Raw genomic sequence first — 21,619 nt, forward strand, 5'->3', positions numbered from 1 at the left:
TAGCCGTTACCTGTCAAAAAAAACAAAGCAGGAAAAGAGATTTTTTTAAAAAAAATTCCAACTCGAGGGAAAAAAAAATTCAGTTTAGGGGGAAAAAATCAATTTAGGGAAAAGAAATTCAACTTTAGGGGAAAAAAATCCAACTTAGGGGAAGAAAATCAGCTTTAGGGAACCAAAAATTCTACTTTAGGCAAAAAAATTAGAGAAAAAAAGAATCCCTGTATGCTGGTACTCCATAGTGTTGAAATGGTTCCGTTACGTTAAATGAGCACGTTCTACAACCGAACTTTTGAATCTGGAAAGAAATCTCAGGTGCAAACGAGGACATGGAAAGATATTATTAAAATACACCCAAGTCAAGGAGGTGAAGTAATGCACTGATGTGATATGAACAGTCAGAGTACTTTGCGTCTGTCCTGCAATGATTTTTTGTTTTGTTTTAGATTTAAAAGGAAAAAAAAAAGAGGCTTTATTCTGTTAATATGTATCTTTACAATTCTTTGTATTGTATAAAAAACTATTGTAGGTAATTTACCTTGGGTGCAATGTGTTCTGTCAAAAGTTTTTATTTTGATATTTTGTCCAGAGAAGCAGAGAAAGAGCAGGAAACCCTGTTTTATGATGTTGTCTGTGTGCTTTTAAAGTGCCTCTTTAATATTGTTAAAATAAAGTATGAGATGAAAATATGGGGTGGTACTGTAAAGTCATACCTGATTAATCTTTTCAAATATATTCCAATATTTTCACAGAAATTCCCTGTCTGTGTGATGTTTGGGGGATGTTCCTCCCTGGAAAGTATCCTCTGTAAAGTGACTGGGGAGGACGTTGTTGCCACTGCCGTCACTTCTGAATTTGTTGCAAAGCAGTGGAGCTTCTCTATGGTGAAGATGCTCCTCTTCACACCACATCTTGCCCAAGTCCTGCTCATGATATGAGTGTCTTGTCCGGGGGGGGGGAGGGGGGGAGAAGCCCAAGGCGATGGTGATGGTCCAGTTTGGTCATCACCAACTGGTGATGGTGATGGCACAGTTTGGTCATCGCCCATTTGTGATGGTGATGGCGTTGGTGATATTGATGGTGATGATGATGATGGTGCTGGTGTTAGTGATGGTGACGGTGCTGGTGATGTGATGGTAACAGCCCAGTTTGGTCATCACCAATTTGTGGTGGTGATGGTGGTGATGTTTGTGATGATGATGATGGTGATAATGACAACCCAGTTTGCTCATCCCCAGTTTGTGGTGGTGATAATGGTGATGGTGATGGTGATGGGATGGTGATGACCGAGTTTGATCATCACCCATTTGTGATGGTGATGTGATGATAGTGACAGTGTTGGTGATGATGATGTTGGTGATGGTGTTGATGATGGTGATGATGCTGACAGTGGTGGTGATGATGGTGATGGTGTTGATGATCGTGATAATGGTGATGGTGGTGGTGATGGTGATGATGGTGATGGTAACAGTGCTGGTGATGGTGTTGGTAATGATGGTGATGGTGACTGCCCAGTTTGTTCATCCCCACTTTGTCCTCAAGCTGACCTCTGCCGGCGCAGCGCCGAGGTCTGGGGGTAGGAGCTGACACAAAGCCGGGTGTATTATATTCTTTAATTACTGTTGCAATCACAACATGGAGACGCTGTCAATGAGAGATAGCTCGGAACCGCCGGCTGGGATCTTCGCCACTCGGGGCTTGTAACTAAAACTGCAGGATTAATTTGATTAATTGATAGAATTATTTTCCAAACTACTCTTTTGTTTATGGAGGCTTAAAATGCTTGCCGCCTGCACCCTCCTGGTGTGTTGCAGAGTGGAGATAAAGTGGCTGAAAATAATTAGTATGGCTTAATTTAGGGAAAAAAATAACCTCAAAAGAATTTTGCGGAAAATTTAAGGCAGCACATTTTACTTTGTTTTGGCAGGAAATATTATGGAGCTGGGAATGGGACTTTTATGTTTTCCCTCTACAATATTTCACCAGGGCAGCAAACCTACGGGATGGAGGAGGAGTATTTCATGCCTGGTTGTTACCACAGCTCTCCCACACCTCCAGATTCATCACCTGGCCACCTGGATATGAATCCCCTAGGAGCCATGGGATTGCTGCAGGGATGGAACATTTCCTCAGGGCCTTGGGATGGGTGCAGGGATATCATCCCAAAGCAGCACCCACCTTACTGAAGCCTAGGACACGAGTGAGGCTTGCCCTGGGTGCCACTCCCTCCAGAATGCCACTCCCCAGGGAGATGCTTGGATCGTCCCCGCGGCTCCGGGGGCTGAAATATTTAATTAATCCCTTTCCCCCCTAAATGTAAGTAGTTTTTTCTTTCCCCATCATCTCCCTCTGCTCTCACCCACATCCCCCTCCCGCTGAGCAGGCGACCCCCCCGGTCCATCAGCTCCTCTCAGCTCCCTAAAGCCCCCAGGTTTGCTGAGTTCTGCATTATCCGGCAGCGCTTGTCACTTGGAAGATTGCAGGCCCCTGTCAACGTAATTCCAGCGAGGATGCAAAGCCAGGCAGTTTCTCCTGGCTGCAGATTAACTCCCTGCTCAGCGGGTGCCAGCGGCACAGGGGGGCACCCATGGGACCCAGCACATCCGGGAATCCCAGCCCTGCACCCCACTGGGGTGCATCATCCTCAGCCCAAATCCAGACCCTCATGGATGGGGATGACTCCACAGACAGCCTCAGAGGGGTTACAGGGTGGGTCATACAGACAGTGCCTAGAATTTTACAGAGGGATTTTTTGGCTTCTTGCCACCACGCTAGATTTTCCTCAAGCTGTTTGCTCTTCAAGCCCCCCCAAATCCAGCCAGCCTTTCTTCTCAGCCCCACATCCAAGTTTCCGAACCAGAGGTGCTTTAAGACTCTCCATAAAGCCTGGAGGATAACGGGATCCACCATGGCTGTCACACTGCAAGCAGGGGCTGAAGACTTAGAATTTTTTTTCTTGCTTTTGAGTCAAATCTGGCCGTTCCTTGCACAGCAGGAATTTAAACCCCAGCTCCCACCTCCCTCTGGCCATACGTGTGTGATGGGTCCACACTCACCCAGGGGGTCCTGCATCCCTGAATTGCCTTCAGGCAGGAAAACCCAGAGCCCTGGGGTCTGTGAAGAGTGGGAATAGGAGCACAGCAGTGATACACCCCCCTATAGGGATGCCATCCTGAAGCCTGGTTTTGCTGCCCAATCCCCAGGGGTGGGGGGATCGCTCCTTTTGGAGTTAGAGCACTGTCCCTAAAGCAGGAGGTCAGTAAGAGGGAGGGGGAAATAAGCACTGACACATTCCAGCTTTGAATTTGGGGGTGGGGGCTGCTCATCCGCACATTCCCATCTGGTTTCAGTGGCATCCACCATTGTTTGCGCCAGGGGAGGTTTAGGCTGGTTATTAGGGAAAATTTCTTCATGGAAAGAGTTGTCCAGCCCCGGCACAGGAGTCACCATCCCCGGAAGGATTTAAAAGCAGATGTGGCACTGGGGTGCATGGTGTAGTGGTGGCCTTGGCAGTGCTGCTAATGGTTGACTCGATGATCTTAGTGGACTTTTCCAACCTAATCAATTCCATGATTCTGATTTGTTTTAACCCCAAAACCCTCCATACTGCCACCCCAGCTCCCAGGAGCCCTGAACTCTGCACCAGCATCTTTGCACAGGGCATGCCCAAGCCGTGCCCAAGCAGTGACGGGACACGCCCAAGGAGTGCCAAGGAGTGCCAAAGCCATGCCCAAGCCATGCCCAAGTCATGGAGGGACATGCCTGAGCCATGCTGAGGCTTTGCTCAAGCCATGTCCAAGCCGTGCCCATGCCATGTGCAAGCCATGTCATGTCCATGCCCAAGCCATGCCCAGGCCACAGAGGACCCCGAGCTGTTGTCAGATGCCTGGGTCTGAGCTTCAGGCAGGTGACAAGTGGCACCCAGGGCCAGGTTCTCCTGCCAGCAGGTGGCAGGGCCCTTCCACAGGTGGGGCACTGTGGTGCCAGCCCTCTCTCTTGGGACAAAAAAACATAAAATAGGACATTTTGACCTGGGAAAAGCTGTTTCTGCAGCCAGGCAGAGCTGTGCCGGTGGGCAGTGCCAACAACTGGGACACCCAGACCCCTCAGGGTGTTCAGCACAGCTCCCAACATCACTGCCACCCACCCCTCACCCCTGAAATACGGCTGAGGCAGCGCCTTGGCTCTTCCCATTTACATTCCTGTGCCGCCACCTCCTCTCCCCGCGTCTCTAATAATATCAGCCCAGATTAATTGGCACTAATACAAATGTACACAGCTCCATAAAAAGATGTCACCTCGCTCACAATGGGGGAAACGGCTGCTCCCACATTATCTCTGCTCTGCAGGCGTGTAATTCACTCCTCGGGAAAACACGCTATTTATTCGGTTCCCCTATAACAATCTCTCTGCAAACACAACGGGATCGGGAAGGGAGCAGGGAGACACCCAGCCATGCCACTGTCACCGGCACCAGGACGCTTGTCCCCATGCAGGAGCACCCATGGGTCCCCCCAGGTGATGGGGCAGGGGGATGTGGGATTCAGGGATATCGCCACACTGGGGATCCGGCCCTTGGAGGTTGGTTGATGTAACTGCAAATTCTCAGGCCTGGGGGGATCTAAGAGGCTTTGGGATGGTGCCAAAAAGCTAATTAAAAGGACACTGGCAAGGAATGTTCCAGGGGAAGGACTGCAACCTGTTTCCTCCCTGGAGCTGAGCTCTCCTCCCCAGGGAAGGGACGTACCCCTGTTTCCAGCACCCACTGGCTCCATCAAAGCTTTTTGGGCATCGTTTTAGGGTGAGATGCAGCCCCTCATGGGAGTGACAGTGTCCCCTCATTTTCTCAAGGGATGCTGCCACTGCTTCTCCCAGCACAAAGAGCCAGGAATTGCCACCATCCCCCTGCTCCCTCCCAGGGAGCGGAAATTCGGGCGCCTTATTGGTGTTCACTCACCCCCAGCCCCTCAAATCCATGCAATTAACGATGTTGTGTTTAATTAAATGGTTGTCTAATTATCTTGGCATAAGCAAACATGGCAGGTAAATACCACAGGAGCGGTGCCATGGATGTGCCGGAGGAACCAGGTGGATCTGCAGTGCCCACAGCCCCAAAACACCCACAGCCGCACTGGGTTGAGCTTGGAGACCCCCAAGAGCATGGGAGCAGAATTTGGCCCCCCCATCTCCAGCCCCTGCAGGAATCAGACCCATCACAGCTGATGCAAAGCAGAGCCCACTCGGGCCGGACCTGGCAAATCCGTGGCGGGAAAGGAAAGGCTCTGGAAGCAGAGCTGCCTGCCTGGGGGTGTGATGGTCTCCAGGAAGGCGGCGATTCGAGGCCAAACGAGGTGAAAGGCGCCGTCAGGATCATTTTGGGGGGTGGTCAGCCAAAGCGGGGGGAGCAGAGCCTTGTCCTCGGCAGCATCTCCCTCCCTCACCGGGCTTTTTTTTCCTCCCCTGGATCTCTTCTTAATTCCTAACTTAATTTCTTTTGACATCCCCATTGCCGGTTTGACCTCTTTACTGGAATCATGTGCTGCTTAAAACTCATTATCCCACCATTGAAACAGGAAGTTAATTAAAAACCCTTCAAAAAAAGAAAAAGAAAAGGGAAAAGAAAAGCACATCCCATGTCCAGGGAGAGATGGAGAAGGGATACAACCAAGCTGTGCCGTTGTCCCCACAGTCCACCAGCCCCTTCTGCCTCCATTGATCCAAAAATTACAGAATTAATTGGGGACCACCAGCCTTCACCACTGGAAACACTACACCAACCCACCCCCCCCCGAGCCAAAATTGGCCACAGACAAGGGCTGGGTTTGGCAGATATGGTTGTTTTTCATAAGAAAATATCCTCATCATAGATCCAAAATATAAGCAGCTCCTGTTTAGCCCACATTGAGCCCAAAATTGCTTTATCCTCATGGCCCACATGGCTGGGATGATGCCAAGGGGGATCCCAGCACCCCCACACCATCCCCAGTGTGTCCTGGGGTGTTCCTCCGCCCCAAGACAGGGTCACAGTGAAGTCACAAGTGGGAGTTTTTGGGCCACTCATCTAGAAATGAGAGGGATTATAAGGGGTTGGGATTCCAAAGAGAGGCCCTGGGAACCCCATACAGAGACCCCAAAGGAGGCTTTGAGGATCCTCAAAGAGTGAGTTGGGATGGAATCCCAATGCAGGGAACTGAGGTTCCAGAAAAGGGGATTGGTGGCCCTGAGGGAGTTTAGGAGCTTCCAGAGGGGCAAAAGGGTGCAAAGGGTGATTGGGACCCCAAAGGGGGATTTGGGGACACCAAAGGAGGGGTTAGGGTCTAAAAGGAGGGGCTTAAGAACCCTAAAGAGGGGGTGAGGACTCCAAGAAGGGACTGAAGTCTCAAAGGAATGGGTTGGGGACCCAAAAGGTGGAGTTGAGAATCCCAAAAGAGAGTCTTAGGGACTCCAAAGGGGGGGTCTGGAGTCTCAAAGAAGTGGGTAGAGGACCCCAAAGGAGGGCTGAAGATCTGAAAGGAGAGGCTTGGAGACACCAAGGGCAGTCTAGAGCCTCAAAAGAGTGGTTTGGAGACCTCAAAGGAGTATTGGGGAACCCAGAGGAGGGCAGAGGACCCCAAAGGGGGAGCTGGGGACCTCAAAGAAGGGCATGTAAAACCCAAAGGGGAGGGGCCAGACCCCCAAAACAGGCCGGTGAGGCCTCACGTGGGGGGCACGGAGACCCCAAATTAGGGCTGGGAACGCACAGGAGGGGCTGGGGACGTCAAGGAGGGGGATGTAGAACAGAAAGGGGAGGGGCAAGAGCCCTAAAACAGAAGGGTGTGGCTTCACAGGGGGGTGTGGAGACCTCAAAGCGGGGCTTAGGACACGCGGGAGGCTTTAGGGACGCCGGGAGTGACCCGCCCGTGAGGATCGGGCCCCTGGGGACGTCACGCCCCCCGTGCCAATAGCCACGCCCACTACTCAGTCCTCCGGTCCCGCCCTTCTGCGTCATGTGGGGGGCGTGGCCTGAGGGGGGCGGTGGCCTATGGGCGGCCGCGCGGGGGGCCGGGCCCCGCCCCCCTGGAACGTTCCGCGGGTTTGATCCTTCGCGGCGCCCATTGAGAAAATCCCGCGGCGGCGGCGGCGGCGGCTCCGCTCCGCCGAGCACGGCCCGGCCCCGGCCCGGCCCCGGCCCCGGCCCGGCCCCGCGGGCGGGCGGGCGGGCATGCGAGCAGCCGGGGGCCCGCCCGCCGCCACCCACCTGCCGCCCGCCCAGCCGCCAGCCGGGGCGCCGGGCTCGCCCCCCGCCGAGCGATGTCCAGGAGGAAACAGAGCAACCCCCGGCAGATCAAACGTGAGTCCCTGCGGTACCGGTACCCCCCGTGCTGTGCTGCCCACACCTCCCCCTCTCTTATTTTTTAGCACCAGTCTTTGGCGGCAGCACTCCCGCTGCCCAACCACCCGGTGTCCCCGCACCCCCTCGGTGCCCCATCGGTACCCCCCCGGTACGCCCTCGGTACCCACTCGGGACAGCCGCGGTGGGGGCCCGTTCCCGTTACCGGCCGCTCGATCGCTTTGGTCTCGGTCCCCGCCGCCTCCCCCACACACACCCCGCGCCGCCTCCCCCCCGCCAGCGCGGTGGCTCCGGTACCGGCTCCCGATGGGGGCCCCGATAAGGCTTTAAAATATTCCGTTCTGCAAGTCCCGTCCTGATAACATCGCTCTGTCGGGACGGCCTGAAATTGTGATCTTATCTCCCCCGCCTGCCTCCCATCCAGCGCCGGCAGCCGGGGCCAGGGGGCTCCCCAAAATCCCCCCTCTAGGACTCCCCAACCCCCCTCGCGGCTCCCCATTCTCCCCAGGGGTTCCCCAGCTCTGCTAAGGGCTCCTCACCCCGGCTACGGGACACTCACCCTGCCAGGGGGTCTCCAACACCCCCCCGGGGCTCCCCATCTACCCTGGGGCACCCCAGCCGTGCCAGGGGCTCCTCGCCTCGGGTACAGCACCCTGACCCTGCCAGGGGCACCCCTTCCCGCATGGGGAGCCCCATTGGCCGGGGTGCTGCTGGACCCGCCGTGCCATCGTCCCCACGGTGCCACTGTCCCTGCTGGCCGCACTATTCCCGACTCTGCCTGCTGGCCCCCCAAGTCCCGCTTGGCGCCCCAGCCCAGGTGGGACGTGGCCATGAGGAACCGCCGCGTGGTCCCACGGGACTTTGGCCACGTCCCTGTCTCCCCCAGCCCATACACCATTCCAGAGGGTCGCGCTCCCCCCGTCCCTCATTCCAACCGATCGCCCGGGATCTTGTTTTGCTCCAGCGTGGATGTATCATCAAGGCTGAGAAATCCTGCAAACTGCTGGAAGTTTTTCGGTGCCGGGCTCAGCTTGGCTTTTCTCCTTCCTCTCCAGTGTGTGTGTGCGTGTTTTTTTCCCCCCTCGAGTCGATGGAAGCTGGAGATAAGAGAGGGAGATGGGAGGATAGGGAAGGCTGGCCACCATGTGATAATCTACCTTTATCTTTCTCCTGAAATAATTGCAAGGCTGAGTTGCACCTACCTGTTTCCCTGCCTGGGGTGATTGCTCTGGTGATAACGCTCAGCTAGACTTTTACCCGGGTTGAGTTAAAAATAGTCCCAGCTGCCTCTCTCATTTTGGTTTTGTTTTGGTTTGTTTTTTTTTTTTTTTTTGGGGGGGGGGGATAGTTTTCTCCTTTAGCTTTACCCAACTTCCGTGGTTTTATTTCGGCAAAGAGCCCGGCGATCCCTCCCTGGGTAACTCCAGCTCGTTAAACCGGGAGCGTTAAGACTGGAGCGAGCGGGAGCGTCGCAGCTGCCGAAATAACACCGGTATCAGTGGGGGACGCGCCGATGGCGGGATGCCTGATCCCAGCGCCCCCCAGCACGGATTTTGGTGGGGGAAACTGGGGCAGGATGAGGCCGTGGCAGCTCGGCCGGGCGGCGGCGGCGGCTCCTCGTATCTCTTTCCTCTGCTGCTTTTCTGCAGAGATGTGAAGAAATGATAAAGTGGGAGGCTGATCTCAGGCCGCCGGCGATGGCCAAAACTGATTAAAAGCTGAAAGCTTGGAACCTTTCCTGTATGTGTCAACATGAAAACAGTCATTAGAGGCGGCGAGCGCGGCGAGAGCTCCTTGCCGCTGCTCCGACGCTCCACGAGGGAAGGTATGCATGAATCAGGGCTCCGGTAACCAGACTCCTCTCATGTACAGACCGGACCTGTTTCCACAAAGTCTATCCTCCTTATCATCTCGGCTGGAGCATTAAAAACCTCCTCCAGATTGGTATCTGCTGATTTTATTTTCCTGGGTGACGCGATGTTCTCGCTCTGGCTTCGTCTTCTCTTGTGGGGTTTGGGTTTTGCAGCTTTTTTTTTGAAGCGCGATGCGAGGCTCAGATAGGCTGGCGGGGAGATCGCCGGGAGAGCGGGCGATTGCCAGCAGAGATAAGACAAAGATCAGACACCGGACTATATTTAACCAGCTGCTTTAACCTTCGTCTTCTTCTTGGCTTTCCGGGCTGGAGCCACACGGGGATGGAGGGGCTGGGGGTGCTGGACCCTCTGACCCTCCCCAGCAGCAACGGTGGGGAGCCTTTGAAAGCCGATTTCATCTCGATGGTGGCTTTTGATAGCACAGGAAACACCCAGAGCATCTCTTTCTTTAATTTTTGGGGGTTCCTGCCTGCAGAGGACAGTTTTTTCCTCCCCCCACTCCATCCCTGGCTGTATCACCAACCTCCCTGCAGCTGCTGCTGCTCCTTTATGGGGTGGTTTATTTCTTTTCTCTCTCTTTTTTTTTTTCTGTCTTTTGTTCTGCTGGTAGATAGATGTGAGGGGCTGATAGGGAGCAGGAGCTGATCTCCAACCCAGATAGCCTGTTATATTTATTAACTTCAAACATGGGAGCGCGGGCGCCCAGCTGATGAGCGAGGCTCTGGCAGCTGCCGGTGCTCTCGCAGCGCCGGGTCCTGCGATGGGGGAACCTGATAAGCAGGAGATTGATCTCATCGTGCTGATGTGCCTCTCCCTCTCTTGTTCTTTTTGAATATGTATATTTTTTTATGATTTTTTTTCTTCCTAAGCGAGCTGGAAGCGAGTGTTTTGTCGTAGTTGCAGGGGCCTGTTTGTGGGTTTGGGGTTTTTTTTTGTGTGTTTTTCTTTCCTTTTCCCTTTTTATTCTGTGCTCAGCTACAGTAGATCTGAGCTCCTGATAAGCACCAAGCCCCGATCTCCATCCTGATAGAGATTGCCAGGGGTGATAAGGACCACTTATCTTTCCCCACCAGACCGGAGCAGGATTTGCTAAAACAACAAACACAGCAAAGAGGGGCAAAAGGGCTCCAACAATTTGTTCCATTGCAAATGTGATTAACGCAGGCACTTTAATTATCTGGTGGGGGCAGCTGCATGTGTGTTTTTATTTCTCAAGGTGGTGGGGTGGGTTTTCCCCCCCTCCATGTGCTCTGTGAAACAAGCTGGGTTGAGAAGCTGAGCTCTCCTCAGCGCCTGTTATCGGCTGCAGATGTTGCAGATGAGAGCTTTGACTTTTTTTTGATGGTTATCTCCCATTCTGCTCCGCTGAATGCACGGGCTGGGGGAGGGTGGGGGGGAGAGGTGAAAACACCGGCATATTTTTGCATGGGGATTTTCTTTGATTGCTATTAGATGGTGTTAGATAATGAGTGTGATCTGCGCTGTTAAACCCGCCCTCTCTTGTGTTGGGTTGGGTGGTTTTATTTTTTTCCTTTCCTCTTGCACGCTCAGCTGCTCCCCGGTCCCGCGTGGGCTCAGCGGTGATGCCAGGCAGGGGGTCATGGTGCCAGGCAGGGGGTCGTGGTGCCAGCCAGAGCGTGGGAGCCATCCTTCCCAGGAGCTTGGAAAACTGCATTTCTTGTAAAGATGACAGTGGCCAAACCAAGGTCTATTTTTAGCACCGGTGTGGTGAGCCAGTGGCATGGGATGCTCCCAGCACGCCTCCTGCCCGCTCCTCTCCCTCTGCCTTCCCTACCTGAGTCGCTTCTTCCCTTTCAGGTGATGAACCACCTCTGTTTGCTTTTTTTTAACCCCCATCACTCTGCTGCTGCTGTACTTTTCCATCACCTCCCTCTCCGTGCCTCAGTTTCCCCATCCACACCTCCAGGGAAGGGGTGCCCCAGGCTGGGGTGGGCAGTGGGGTGTCTGGGGAGGTATGTTTCCCCAGGGTGGGGAGGGTTTGCTTCCTGCTCCCCAGGGAGCACCCAGGGATGAGCTGGGTGCCGCCAGGGCCTCCCGGCTCTGCTCCCAAAACCGGTATTTTCTGCACCTCCCGGGGGCTTCCTCACCATTGCAGCCCCCTCGTGCCCCACACTCGGCATCCCGAGAGTGGCATCCCTATGTCCCAGATGTCTGCTACACCCACGGGTGCTGCCAGCCTGCCAACCCCTCCCCTCTTGTGCAAACACCCCAAGGCATTTGCCAGCTCTGACTCGGTGGCATCTTGGAGTGATGGCTCCTCAGAGCTGGCAAGGGTGCAGGTGGCAAAGCCCTGTGGCACGTCTGCCCCCACAGTGGCTCTGCCCGTCCCGGCTGTCACCAGCCTCTTGGGATGTGCACCATGACGGATAAGCCACATTGCTGTTCAGTGGAGGGTCTGAACCAGCCACAGGTGATGCTGGAAGAAGTTTCCCTCCTCTTCCACAGCCAGTGGTCCAGGTGTGAGTATCCCTACAGGCTCCACATTCCGGAGATGGGCTAGCACCGTGCTTGGCAGCTGGTGGCCAAGGGGACAGCTCACCTCAGCCTCTCTCTGGAGCAGGAAATCCGTTTACCACAGATAATGAATATCCCACTTGTGACCAGTGCCACCAGCCACAGGACACGTCAGCGTTGTCCCATTTGGGCACTTCCCTTGTTGCCAGGGCACCCTGCAAGCCCATTTTGGGACAGTGCTCAGGGTGTATCCCCAGCATGGCTCTTCCCGGCCATCCCTGTCTCCTCAGGCAGGGAGGATGAGTGTGGGATGCTCAGAGGGTGAGTGCTGGAGCCAGGCTGGCCATGGCCAAGTGTGGGGCACCCCTGAGCACAGCGGAACCTGTTCTGCCGAGAGCCCCAGCACACGTCCCTGCCGGCTGCCGCGGCCGCGGGGCGGGAAGGCAGCGCTGGAACCGCGCCGGCGAGGGAGGCTCTGCCAGGCAACTGCTTCCAGGGCCTGTGGGCGCCGGGGTTGGGTTGGTTTGTGTCTGCTGCTGCTTTTCCGCCTCCTGAACCCTCAGGGGACACCCCCACGCTGCCCCCTCCCCAGGCACACCAAGCAGGCACGGAGCCACGACGGGGGACCATCCCCAGCATCCCATGCCAGAGCAGGGAAGCCACCTCCAGCCGGGATTTACACCTCTGGATCCAAGGTTGCATGGTTGGGCAAGGTTTTATTTTCCATTGTGAATCACGAGGCCACCTAGCAGGCTGCAGCTTTCCCTTTGGCCAAGTTGTGAGCCGGCCAGCTCGGCAATCAGGGCTTGGGAAGAAAGCAATCCTTTCCCCACGGGTGTTGCAGCAGATTGCGCAAGGAGAAGGTGCCATGGTGCAGGTGATCCGAGGTTCCTGGAGAGGGGCAGCCCCGTGCTCCCCTGGGGACCCAACAGAGCCACCCAGCCATGGCAGCATCTCAAAAACAACGTGGCAGCAGCATCACTGTGTCCACCACTCAAGCATCCCTGTGCTGTGCAACATTCCCAGCCCTGTGCCAGCCACAGGGTCGGGGACACCCACATCTCTGGGAAAGGAAGGGACAATGCTGCCCAAACCGGGAGCAGCAGGGCTGGGGATGGAGCCACTGGGCCCCGCGTGGTGTTGGTGGATTTGGGGTCAAACGCACCCGTTCTGGGTAAAGGAAGAGGATGTTTTCCCTGCGTGCTCTGTCCTACTGCAAAAAAAAACATGATCCGCCTTGAAAAACACTGGATGGGGCGTTGCTGTGGAGGGAAAACCAGCCCAGACTTTCCACGGAGGCACAGCTGAGGCTGAGATCTGAGGCTGCCCGGAGAGAGGGATGTGAGCGGCCCCGACAGAGCACCCGGGGAGATGGCAGGAGTGAGAAACATGAGGCTTTTAGGAATTCTACATTTAGGAAGAAAAAGTGTAGAACACCTCCCTGCCAGCCTTGCATCGCCCTCCAACTCTGCTCCATGGCGAAGGCATATGGATTTTTCTTCCTGTGGGGAGAAGAAATCAGCTCCCCCACCTTGGAAAAGAGCAGGAATGGGAGCAGGAGACCGATATCTCTTTTCTTTTTTTCTGCGCCACGTCCCATGACTGTTTTTGCTGCCTGACTCAGGGATTTGGACGCTCCAGCTTGGCCAGGCCACTGTCCCGCTGCTTATTTTATCAGGAAAGTTCAAGTGTTTCGGGGGTAATACAGTTCCCTCTTCCGATGGCTGCCCGGCAAAGGCTCCACATTGTTCCTGCAGCAACATGTTTTTTTGGAAGGGATGAAATGCCGAAAGGAATGTAACTGCTGACCTTGGGCTGCAGTGGGGTTAAGGAGTGTGTGCCTATGAGTCACTCCAGATAAGAGCCTTCCACGGCTTTTTTCCTCCAAAATAATTCTTTATCTCCTCTTTCTCACATCAACATATTTTCTTGACATCTCCCATTTGATAGCATGTGGAGGAAATGTGCTCCTCTAATTTGTTCATCTGATGAAATATAGATGCATTGTTTTCACTCGTCCTTGGTGAGCCGGGGGTCATGGCCCCGGGATTTGGGGATGCGCCTTGGAGTCAATGCCCGGGTTTTGGGGATACTCAGTGGGGTCAGTCCTGGTGTTTTGGGAATGCTTTGCTGGGTCGTGGCTGGAGGATTTAGAGGTGCTTGACTGGGTCGGTGTCTGGAGCTTTAGGGATGTGTCTTGAGGAGAGTGCCTGGGGTTTGGGGAATGTTTGATAAGGTCAGCGCCTGGAGCTTTGGGGATGTTTGGGATTGGTACCTGGGGTTTTGGGGCTGTTCGATGGGGTTGGTGCCCAAGACTTTAGGAATGTGCCTCGGGTTTGGTGCCCAGGGATATGGGGATGCTTGGCAGGGTCAGTGCCTGGGATTTGAGGGATGTTCAATGAGGTCATTGCATGGAGCTTTGGAGATAGTTAGGATTGATGTCTGGGGTTTTGGGAGTGTTTTGAGGCCATCAGTGTCCAGGGTTTGGGGATGTTTGATGGGGTCAGTGCCCCTGGCTTTAGGGATATGCCTTGGGGTCGGTGCCCTGGGATTTGGAGATGCACCTCGAAGTCGGTGCCCAGGACTTTAGGGGTGTTTGGCATCCTGGACTTTGGGGATGCTTGGCAGTCAGTGCCTGGGACTTCATGGATGAGCGTTGAAGTCAGTGCCCAGGATTTTAGGGATGCAGCTTAAGGCCATACCTGAGGCTTTGGAGATGCTCGGCAGGGTCAGTGCCAAGGGCTTTGTGGATGTGTCTTGGAGTCAGTGTCCAGGGCTGTGGGGATGCTCAATGGGGTCAGTGCCTGTAGCTTTGGGAATGCGCCTTGGGATCAGTAGCTGGGGGTTTGGGGATGCTTTATGAGGTTGGTACCTGGGGTTTTGGGGGTACTTCTTAGAGTCAGTGCCCAGGGCTTTGGGAATGTGCCTTAGGGCTGATACCCAGGGTTTTGGAACGCTCTTCCAGGACAGTACCTGGGATGCACAGGGCTTTGGGGATGTACCTCAGGGTCAGTACGCAGGGTTTTGGGAATGCTTGGTAGGGTCAGTGCCTGTAGCTTTGGGAATGCACCTTGGAGTCAGTACCCAGGGTTTTGGGAATCCTCTTCCAGGACAGTACCCGGGGTGCACAGTGCTTTGAGTGTGTGTCTCAGGGTTGATACCCGGGGTTTTGGGAATGCTCTTCTCGGACAGTACCCGGGACACACAGGACTTTGGGGATGTGCCTCACGCTCAGCACCCGGGATGCGCAGGGCGCCCGTGCTGGGGGAGCATCGCCCTGCACATCACCAGCTCGGGGAAGAAGAAGAGCTGCTTTTCTCTCCCTTCCCTGCTCCGCCGGGAAGTTTGGCCGCTCGCTCCCTTCTCCGTCTCCCAGCCGAGGCCTCTCATGCTACTCCCAGCTCCTATGATAATGCGGAAAGTTGAACTGGCCCCATTACTGCGCTGCGATGGTTGCCTCGATAAGGCCCCGATAATGGCAGCGATAGCGGCAGCTCGGTAGCCAATGGCTCCGCCGCTCCTCCCATTAACATTCCCCACCACGGACGGGCTCGGAGCTGCCTATCTGCTCTCCATTTCCACTCCTCCGCTAGATAAGAATGGAAATACTGACTTCATAGCTCACTGATTAAAGTGTCTGGATTTCTTGATAATACACAGATAAATTATGTTTTTCAAAAAGAAGGTAGGGAAGGGAGTGCGAGGGGAGGGAAAAACCTCCAGTCCATTTTTATGATTTTTTTTTTTTTTTTTGCTTCCTTCCCTCTTTCTGACCGTGCCCTGTGAGTTGTGGGTTTTCTGCTCCAAAATGCCCTTCACAGCCTGTGCCCAGGTTGGCAGCAGGAGGGCAGAGCCCTGTGTGGTGCCCTCAGGGACGGGAGGGTCACGATCGGCAAAGAATTTTTGGGAGCCACATGGATGGGGTTTATTGCACGTGCAGTCACGTCCCTGTGCTGGGATGGAGATGCCTTTCCTGGATGCCAGGAACCTGCTTACATCAGGGGGATGTTTGGCTTTGCCAGCTGTAGCAATGCCACTGAAATATGGCCAAGATCCTGGTGCTGGCTGTGGCATTTCAGGTGGGCTCCAGCTGTCTCCAGGGATTGGCAGCCAGCTGGCACGACCCAGGGATGCTTGGGGAAGCATCTGCTTTTCTATACCCATCTCCAGCCTGAGCCTCACTGGTTCTGCTGCAGGATGCTGCCCAGTCCAGCGTGATGCTGCCCAGTCCAGTGAGATGCTGCTCAGTCCAGTAGGATGCTGCCCAGTCCCCGGATACTTTGGGAACAGCTTCATCCCACTGCCCCATCCAGTCTTAAATACTATCCTTGACTTTCCTCACTCATCCCCACTGGAGCAAATGGGCCTTCAGGACCTGTTGGTTCCTTGTGCTGGAAAAGGTATCGACCATGGAATCTAAGTTTGTTTCATCTAAATATAAAACTAAAGAGCAAACAGTATAAAGTTCATTTTTTAATGTGCTACCCCATTCCAGTTGGGCTGCTCTCTTTATTTTTTTTTAGGGGAACTGTGATAAAAAGCAGAGATAAAGCCAGGACTGTTTTGTGTAGGAGTCGGTATCTGCGTTATCTATCTCCCTTTTTCACTCTCCGAGCAGCTCTGTTGTTTTTTACTCTTATCTCGCTCCACCAAAATGCCAAGAACAGGAAAAAAAAATTAGAAAAAAAAAAAAAAAAAAAGAAAGAGGCAGCGCAGACACGTTTGCACAGAGGCAAACTCGGCGTCCACTGAGCCAGTGTGAGGGGCTTGGAGTTGGCGAAAGAGGGGGATTGGGGTGCTGGGTGAAGGCGATGGAGGGGTTCGTGCTGGTTTGAGCCCCTCAGCTCCTGCTCGCTGCTGCAACATTGACCGGTCGCTCCAAAGTGATCCAGGATGGCACTGGGAGCTGGCACTGGGTACCCTGTGGGACTGGGAGCAGCAGGGACACCCTAGCCAGGGCATCTTTGCTGATGGGTCTGGTGGCCTTCTGGGTCATGTCCACCATCATCCCCTTGTCCCATCCCTCCGGCCCTGTCCTTGCCTGGGGCTGTCATGGGCTGAAAGTCTTGGGTGGAGGTTGAAAACCATCCCTGCTCCCTTCCCAGCAGCTTTTGGCAGTGGGATGGACCCGGCAGGACCTGGAGCTGCTTCCCACGGGAAGGGGGATGGCTCTGGTGCAGCATCTCTGGGGTAATTTGTTGCTAGATTAGCAAGGAGCTTGACCTCCGTCCTCACTGTTGCCTGGTAGTGATGGGCTCCATGGGGCTGGGTGAGCATCCCCCACCCCAGCCATTCCTGACTGGAATATCTTTATTCCAGGTGGGGAAAAAGTACCAGAATTGAGGGGGTTTCAGCCAGAAAAATGCCCTTCGGCCAGGAGCAGTGATGGCACCTGGTGCAGGAGAAGTGGTGGAGATAAGCCTTGCACATCTGTCCCGCTCTCGTGCATGTTTCGAGCCTGATATTCATGGATGGAGTTTCATTCCATATTATTGGGTTATCCAGCTTCCTAACTGCCTAAATCCAACCCTGATTGCCATGGGGTTAAAAATATCAAACTGCTCTTGGATTGGCATTGGGGCAGAGGTCACCCTCCAGTAAGGAACAGTACCTCTCTGCTGGGCCCCACCAGCTGCCTCAGTTTCCTTCCTGTGCTCTGACCACCTTCTCCTCGCTCCATCTCCCTGCCAGTTGGGAAGGCAGGGCTGCATTCAGCCTCCCATCCCTTCTCCCGGAGCAGTCTGCTCCCATCCATCTGATGCGCCGTGGCCGGGGACGGCTCTATTAGACTCTCTCCTCTCTTAAAATCTATCAGCGCGTTATCGACCCCATCTGAAATGTAAAGTCACTCCATTGTCATTGTCCCTGGATTGTCTTCCTCATCTCTCCCCGTGTCCCGCGTGCCCCCCCCTTGGCTGGGGGTTGATCCAGCTCACTCTCCGTTAGCACTGGGAATCGCGGCCCCTGGAGTGAGCCAATCTCCCGTAATCTATCAGCGGTTTATCGGGCGATCGCCGCGCCGGGGATGGCTGGGGATGGCTGGGCCCGCGATGGCGCCGCGCTCGCCTGCTGATAAAGTTACAGAGTTCAGGCCGTGATGAATGTTAAGTAACTGCACCCGGCGCAGATCCGAGATGGACTTGGCAGGGGGAGCAGCTCCGGCTGAAACCAATCTCTCCCATATCAGCAGCGCTGCTTTTTCTCAGGCTCGGCCTCTCCCTGGCTCTACTCTTCCCTGGGGGGCTTCCCTGGGAGCGCCAAGGGATGTCCAGGGGGCTGTGCCCAGGGTGGGTCCGTGGGATGGTTTGTATCGGTGGGGTGGGGGTGGAATCATGGAATGGTTTGGGTTGGAAGGGAACTTAAAGCTCATCCAGTTCCGTAAAGCAGGTTGTGGTGGTTGGGGTGCTGTGGGGCATTGACAGGAGCAGCTCCCCAGCAGTAACTGCAGTATCCCACTCCACCATGAGAAATCACAGCATTCCCACTGCCTCCATTCTCCCTTTATTCCCCTCCTGGATAAATTAGGCCTAAATATATTAAAAATTTAATAATTATTATAAATGGCACCCCATGAGCAATCGGAGCATAGCCCACCACCTTTGTTCCCTCACTATCCTTTATTCCCCCACTATTCCCTATTCCCCTCCTGGATAAATTAGGTCTATATGCATTATAATTTTAATAATACTAATTATTATAAATACACCTCATGAACAATTGGAGCATCCTCCCACCAACAGTTACAGCATCACCCACCACCTCCATTCCCCCACTATCCTTCATTCCCTTCCTGGATAAATTAGGCCTAAATACTTTATAAATTTAATAACAAATAATTATAAATACCCCCCATAAGTGATCACATCCCCCACCACCTCCATTCCGACACTACCCTTTATCCCCCTCCTGGTTAAACTAGGTTTAAATACTTTATAAATTTAATAATTTTATAAATTTAGCTTATAAGTTATTATAAATAGCTCCCGTCAGCAATCACAGCATCTCCCACCACCTCCACTCCCCTCCTGGATAAACCAGGACTAATTTAATAGTAAGTTACAATAAACACATTGTAAATCCCCCACTCCACCTTCCAACTCCCCAGCCGTATTTTTTTTCTCCTTGCCCTTTTACCACAGGGCACCACGGGAAGGGTCAGGGTGAGTTTTATCTGGGGGTGATGGAGAAGGGCCCCAAATTAGAGATAAAGACCACTGGGGCCGGCCCCAACTGCTATCGGCTCCATGCACGGGGCTGATATTTCATGTGCCGATATCCATGGGGAGAGCCCGGCCCTGGGATGCTGCAGTTGGGCTGATAGTGGAGAGGGTTGATTTGTGCTCAGAAAAGTCGATTTTCCTCCAAAACGGACCCCTGTTTTGGAGACTATTAGAATTTAATGCTGGGTCCCAACAGCATCGCCCAAGGGGTGTGAAAAATAACCTGTTGGATAACGTGACCTTTGAGGACCAGTGGCATTGCCTGGCCACCAAAACCTCCTTTGCCCTCCCTTGGCATTCCCAATCCCCAGGGAACAGGCTAGGGAGCAGCCGAGGTCGTTGGTAAAGCAAACATTAGTACACACCAGGGAAAAATTGGGTGAGAAGAGGCGGGCTGGTGTCCCATCAGATACTGGAGGGTTTGGATTTGCAGCCCGGGTTGTTCCCTGGGTGTTGCTCGCTCCAGGCAGACACAGCACAATCTTGCTCCGAGACCCCGGGGAATCCCCTGACTGTGCCAGATCCCACCAAATCACCAGAGAGGGTTTTGCAAGGATCGGGAGCGGCTGTGACTTGTCTCCAAGAGAGTCTTTCCCTGAGGAACACTAGCCCTGTGCCTGTTCCTGCAGCCCTTTCTCTTGGCTACAAAATTTGGGGGAAAATACAGTGATTTAGGGAAGCAAGGAAGCGATGCCTGAGTGGAATTCCCACATTTCCATCATGAGGTGATGGATGAGCATCATGGTGATGCCTTGTGCACCCCAGAATCTGGTTTGGAGCCTCACCCACATGCTTTTGGGTTGGTTTTTGTTATTGTTATTATTATTACTATTATTATTATTGTGGTTTTATAATTGAAAGAGAGATTCAGTGCCAGCACAGGGATGAGGAGGAGCTGAAAGGATGAATAAGGGATCCTCCATCCTGCTGCCTTTCTAGTGGAGCTGGGGACATCCCCCAGGATCCCCTGGCACAGCTGGGTACATCCCCTGGGTCCCCCCAGTGCTGAGGGGTGACACCCCAGAGCCAAGACTGAGCTTTGAGGTGCCTGAGAGGAGTTTTGGGATGTGAGGCCGCCCAGCTCCAGGCTCTGTCCTCACTCCCTGACTCCTGGAGCGTTCCTTGGACTCACCCTCTGCCCAAGGGGGACTTGGGGGACTTTTTATATTTAAAAAAGAGAATCATGGAATTGTTTGGGTTGGAAGGACCTTAAAGCTTATCTTATTCCACCCCCCTACCACAGGCAGGGACACCTTCCACTAGGTTGCTCTAAACCCTGTCCAACCTGGCCTTGAACAGTTCCAGGGATGGGAATTGGGATAAGTTGGATGAAAATTTTTATTTAAGTATGTATTTAAAAGTAAAAATTGGGAGTTGGATGGGAGTGACAGCAAAGGTAGGTTTGTCCTCAGCCTGCACGTGTTCTTGATCCAGGATCTGCTTCCCACCATGGGAACTCTTCCTCCTCCTCCTCCTCCTTCTTCTCCTCCTCCTCCTCCTCCTCCTCCTCTCTCTCCCTGCTCCAGAGCCGGTGGGAAAGTCTGTGGCTGTTGCTATTTCTATCTGTTATCAAGGCCTCTTATCACTTTGCTCTTGTCTGCGTGCCGGCTCTTGGAGCGCCCAGGGTCTCGCTCTTGGCAGCCTGGAAAAGTCCCCCCTCCTTCTTGATTCCCTATATTATTTTTTCTTTTATTTAATTTACCAGCTAAACGCAAGGAATCAAGAAAAGCTTTATTGTTCCTATGCTGGGAGAACCTTAATTGGAGTGAAATGATCAAATCATTACCTGGATAACGATGGGTTTCCCTGGGAATGCGGACCCTCATCCCCAGCCTTGGTGACATGGGCACATTGCCTCGGCTTCCTGCAGGTTTTTAGTCGCTGCGATTTTTTTTTTTTTTTTTTTTTTTTTTTTTGAGGGAAAAAAAAGAAGAAAAAAAGAGAAATCCTTCCTTGTTATCAATAAAAAAAGGCAGGAGAAGGAGGGAGGGAGAAGAGTTAATCGTTGAAGCAGAGTATCTTGGAAGGGAGCGTTTTTTGGCTCTTCCCCTCTCTGTAAAACCAGCCTCAGTAATTCAGTTTTAAAGCATGAAAAAAGGGAGTTGATGAAATTCCACTATCAGCACTGAACCAATATGCAAAATATCTCACCGAAAATCAAATAGCTATTATGTTTTCATTTCCATTTCAGCGTATTTGCTTAATGAAGAATAGACAGATCAGGCAAGCCGAGGGAGGCTGTGTGTGGTGATAACTGTGCAGGGCTTCCAGCAATCCCGGAGAAGTGACGCTCTGCTCCCTACTCCGCGCTCCCTCTCCCTCACTTGCTTTTTTTTTTTTGCCTTTTTTCCTCCTTTTTTTTTGAGTCATCCAGTAGTTCGTTTAACCCGCGCGACCCAGAGCGCCAGAGATGTATCCCTGGGGATTGGATGGGTGTGCTGGGAGTGGGATGTGCAGTGGGACAGGCTGGGTGCTGGGATGTATCCAGGGACCACGGTCACGTGGTGCTGGGATGCTGTTGGCTGCCCATCATCCCTTTAGGCACTGGGTGACACCACAGTGCCCAAAGCTCAGGTTTTACACGGTTGGATTTACGTGGAGCATCCCCAGCTCCCTCCTGGTTGGGAATTGGTGTTTCAGGGTGGAATGTGTAATACATCCAGGGACCTGGTGACATGATTCCAGGATGCTGTTGGCTACCCGTCATCCCTGTAGTCACCGGG

The 21,619-nt window shown here is 53.6% G+C and overlaps 1 protein-coding gene across 1 annotated transcript in view; it reads left to right on the forward strand.

Moving 5' to 3' along the window:
* Nucleotides 1-7,253: 7,253 nt before the first annotated feature.
* Nucleotides 7,254-21,619, forward strand: part of ZFPM1 (zinc finger protein, FOG family member 1) — a 36,453-nt gene continuing 22,087 nt past the window's right edge. The window contains exon 1 of the mRNA XM_027719790.2: nt 7,254-7,327. Within this exon, the coding sequence (XP_027575591.2) occupies nt 7,288-7,327 (40 nt within the window). The 5' untranslated portion in view covers nt 7,254-7,287. The remainder of the gene's footprint in view (nt 7,328-21,619) is intronic.

This window comes from Pipra filicauda, unplaced genomic scaffold, assembly GCF_003945595.2.
Source record: "Pipra filicauda isolate LSUMZ 115617 unplaced genomic scaffold, ASM394559v2 scaffold261_size1826302_pilon, whole genome shotgun sequence".
NCBI lineage: Eukaryota > Metazoa > Chordata > Aves > Passeriformes > Pipridae > Pipra > Pipra filicauda.